We start from the raw sequence: 4413 nt of genomic DNA on the forward strand, positions 1-4413 counted from the left end.
ATTTTCTTACAGACATTCTTCCCCTCCCACAAAAAACGATTCCGCGCAAGCGGGTGGTCTTACCTTGCAAGTCGCAAGTATTCCACTTGAAGAGGATCACAGCAAGTGATCGAAATATACGGAAATCGTTATTTCCTTTCTTTTCTTAAATCCAACCACACTAGGTTTTTAGTGTATTATTAATGTGTTACGACATTACTGGACAGTGATATATATATATATATATATATATATATATATATATATATATATATATATATATATATATATTAAGGGAGAAGCGTAAACGCCAGACTCAGAGTGGAAGGTTTAATGCCCGACGTTTCTGTCCTAGTCCTAGAACCGTATTCAGGGGTGTGATGAGGTACAGTGATAATAATGATGGTTCCTCCACTGTTGGAATGTAAGCCCTGCTTCATGCGGCCCACCTGTGGCTATGTCGTGTCTACTGGCGGGTGACCTTAGTCTTGATTCTTATGTCTTGTTATAGTGGGTGATCCGAGATAAAATGTAGTAATGGATGGTGCTCTCTCTCTGCTGAGTGACGAATAAAGCTGGTGGCTATGTCTTCTGGGTAATGTAGTTTGTCTTCTGCTCGGTAGAACAAATAGCAATACTAAATTCGTTACTCAAGCATGGTACAAATGAACAAATCATAAGAGATTTAGAAAAGATTTATGCGAAAGATACCGCTGTAACTCGACTACATAACGATACAAAAAAGATCAAAATCGACAAAGGAGTACGGCAAGGCGATACCATTTCACCCAAACTACAGCTTGTTTGGAAGAGATTTTCAGAAGGTTGAGTTGGGAAGAGAAAGGTTTGAAGATTAATGGCGAATATTTGAAGCACCTAAGATTTGCGGATGACATTATTCTTATTTCGGAAAGAGCAGAAGACTTGCAAGATATGCTTAGTGATCTGAACAAGGAAAGTTTCAAATTAGGTCTAAAAATGAATAAGAGTAAAACCAAAGTAATGTTCAACACAAAAGTTCCAAGTAAAGATATTATAATCGAAGGTGATAGTCTTGAAGAAGTTGAAGACTATGATTATTTAGGCCAAATGGTGAAAATAACCAAAGATCACGATAATGAAATAAGAAGACGTATTATAATTGGTCGGAAAATGTTAGGTAAATATGATAAAATCCTGAGAGGCTCTCTATCTTTATGTTTGAAACGTAAATTTTACAATCAGTGCATTCTGCCAGCAATAATCTACGGGTGTGAGGCTTGGAAACTGTCGAAGGCGATGGAAACAAAGCTGAGGACTACACAGAGGAGAATGGAGAGATCAGTGATGGGAATAACGCCGAGAGACCAAAAGAGAGCAAGTTGTGTGAGAGAGCATACTAGAGTGAAAGATATTGTGGATGCTGTACAAGGGAGGAAGTGAAATTAGGCAGCTAGATTGGTGCGAACGACTGATGAGCGATGGAGCAAGTGTGTTACTGAGTGGACGCCGCGAAATGGGAAGCGTGGAAGAGAGAGAAAAGGTAGAAGGTGGAGAGACGATATTGAGAAGTTTGTAGGGGTGATGTGGCAGAGGTGGATGGCTGATTTGATTGATTGATATATATTTATATATACACGTGTGTGTGTGTATGTATATATTTATTTGTTTATATATTTGTTTATCTATTGTTAAAGGGGGAGTGCAAGACCTTTCTTAACTTCGTTTCTTTTTTTCTTAACAGACTTGAAGAACACTGTTACTTACTGAAGAAGGCGACCACCGTCATCCACGCCCCTGCCATCTACGTCAAGTGCATCCACAACAAGACGCTTCTTTACAAGAACATTCACCACCTCATCAACCTCAAGCCTCTGAGGAAGAAGATGGTAGAGTGGAGGGAGGAGGAATGTGACCGAGGTTCTTGCACCTCGCAAGAAAATGGGAGATCGAAGAAAACGGAAAAGGTTTTAGATGTAACTGGAGAATGGGGAATTAGGACAGGGAAGGTACCAGGTACTGCTCAAAGTGAGGTATCAGGAGGAAGAAAGACTCGAATCGAAGGCGACGGAGACCCCTATAGCGTCGTCATTTTCGGTATCGACTCTGTCTCCCGGCAGAACCTTCAACGCTACATGCCAAAGACTTTCGAGTTCTTGAAGAGATCGGCCGCCGTCGACTTCCAGGGGTTTAACAAAGTCGCCGACAATACCTTCCCGAACCTGATGCCTATCCTGGTGGGCAAGTCCGGTATCGAGGTGAAAGAAGAATGCCTCGGTGGTAATCCATGGAAGGCCTTCGACAGTTGCCCCTTTATCTGGAAGAACTTCTCCAGCCGTGGGTACCTGACTGTATATGCCGAAGATACACCAACAATGGGGATTTTCAATTATATGCACACCGGTTTCGTCAAACAGCCGACTGATCTCTACCTCAGGTATTCCTTACTCGCCTCTGAAGACTTCATCGGCCACAATGGCAGGCTCAAACCCTGGACCTCCTTGGGAAAGTATTGCCTGGGTCCTCGCTCGAGCTACGATGTCATCCGTCAGTACTCCGTCGATGTAGCCAAGACCCTGGGGCGTCTCCCTTACTTCGGCCTCTTCTGGACTTCGAAAATAACCCACAACTTGAACCATTTCGCCTCTCTCGTCGACCTCGGGACTCTCGAGTATCTTCAGACGGTCCGAAGTCACCCATCCTTCGCCAGGACCTTTGTCTTTCTCATGAGTGACCACGGGCTCCGCTTTGGGGATATCCGTGCCACTGAGATCGGGAAACTCGAGGAGAGACTGCCATTCCTCTTCGTCCTCGCCCCTTCGGACTTCGAGAAGAAGTACCCCGTGGTTTATCGGAACCTGGTCATGAACCAGAAACGGCTCACTTCTCACTACGACATACACGCAACCCTATGGGACATCCTCCGGAAGTCTTATCAATGGGAAAACTATACAAACCAGGACAACGTCATCTCGAAGGCCTTCCCCGGAATGACTCTGTTCCGGCGCATCCCGGACACCCGGACATGCAAGGACGCGGGTATTCTGACCCACTACTGCGCAGGGCTTCAGGTCCATCCGGCGCAGATCAACGACGAGGCCGTCGAGGCCGCAACCCGGTTCGTTGTCCAGAAATTGAACAAACAACTGAAGAAGTTTCCCAAGTGCTCCCAGTTCACCGATTACAAGATCAAGAAGGCGAAGACCAAGTCCGGGCCGGAAGTCATGCTCCAGGTGCTGTTCCAGGTTTTCCCAGGGAAGGCACTGATGGAGGCGACCGTTGTGCAGAAGGGGAGATCCTTCCAGTTGGCGGGTGACGTGAGCCGAATCAACTCGTATCAGGGGCAAATCGACTGCATCGAGGACGTCGAGCAACAGAGGTACTGTTTCTGTAAATAAATAGAAAAAACACTCTTTGGATTTTAATTTAAAAAGTGGTCTTTTATAAAACACCTCAACTTAGCACCACCCGTACGTGGTGAGGTACAGAGTCTGTATCGTTGACCCAATGGATAGGCCGGTTGCCCTGCAGTGGGCCTTTGAATATTTTAATACTTTAAGTCAAGAGAGGGCTGGATTTACGGTCCGTCAGCAAATTCCACATCGTCTTGGCCTGGATGTTCTCCCAACTTTGTCACTCACTTAAACTCGCCATCACTCTCCCACGAAGTGAGAAGTGAGAAACCTCTGGTAGGGTAAACCCTATCAGTTGCGGCGAGTCGCTGTTCTTCCGATTTTTGGGTCGCCTCCCCGAACAACCAGGGTTGTCGGGAACCAACGCACGAAGCACACAGCAGGTCCCAGAAATCGAACTCGGCACCACCTGCTCATGAGTTCGACACTGTAATCACTGGGCCACCATCGCTGGACATTGTGCAGTAATTGGAAAAATCGAGGCGACGCGTATTCTGATTTCTGGTACCAGGTTTACAAACCAGCTGCACCTTCAGCCTAATTAGGCACAGCTGGATCAATTTGAGCACCGATTGAGTGACAGTTTGTGTGGCACCTCGTGTGGCGACTTATTGTGGATGGCATCTTAAATCGGCTTACGTTATATTTGACACATGTGTAGATGTATATATATATATATATATATATATATATATATGATATGATATATGTATATATATGCACATGTATATATATATATGTATATATGTATGTATATATATATGTATATATATATGTATATGTATATATATATACTAGAGATGTATCGGATGTCGAATTTCAGACATCCGCGGATGCGGATGTATATGCGGATGCAAATGTGAATGCGGATATCAGTCTCTACTAAAATGCGAATGCAAATGCGGATGCGGATATCAAAATATGGAATCCTCGCGGATGCGGATGTTTTTACGTCAAACGTTCTCACCAAGAGGACCCCCCCCTTAAAAAATAAATAAATAAATAAACAGATTAAAAAAATCAGTGTCAGACCATGCAGACA

The 4413-nt window shown here is 44.4% G+C and overlaps 1 protein-coding gene across 3 annotated transcripts in view; it reads left to right on the forward strand.

Annotated features, from left to right (window-relative positions):
• LOC143029227 (uncharacterized) overlaps positions 1-3370 on the forward strand; it is a 118091-nt gene extending 114721 nt beyond the window's left edge. For all 3 annotated transcript variants that reach the window (XM_076191828.1, XM_076191826.1, XM_076191827.1), the window contains exon 5: positions 1703-3370. In XM_076191828.1, coding sequence (XP_076047943.1) covers positions 1703-3356 — 1654 coding nt within the window. In that variant the 3' untranslated portion in view covers positions 3357-3370. The remainder of the gene's footprint in view (positions 1-1702) is intronic.
• The last annotated feature ends 1043 nt before the right edge of the window (positions 3371-4413 follow it).

This window comes from Oratosquilla oratoria, chromosome 10 (genome assembly GCF_046742065.1).
Source record: "Oratosquilla oratoria isolate Oo_2021 chromosome 10, ASM4674206v1, whole genome shotgun sequence".
NCBI classification, from domain to species: Eukaryota; Metazoa; Arthropoda; class Malacostraca; order Stomatopoda; family Squillidae; genus Oratosquilla; species Oratosquilla oratoria.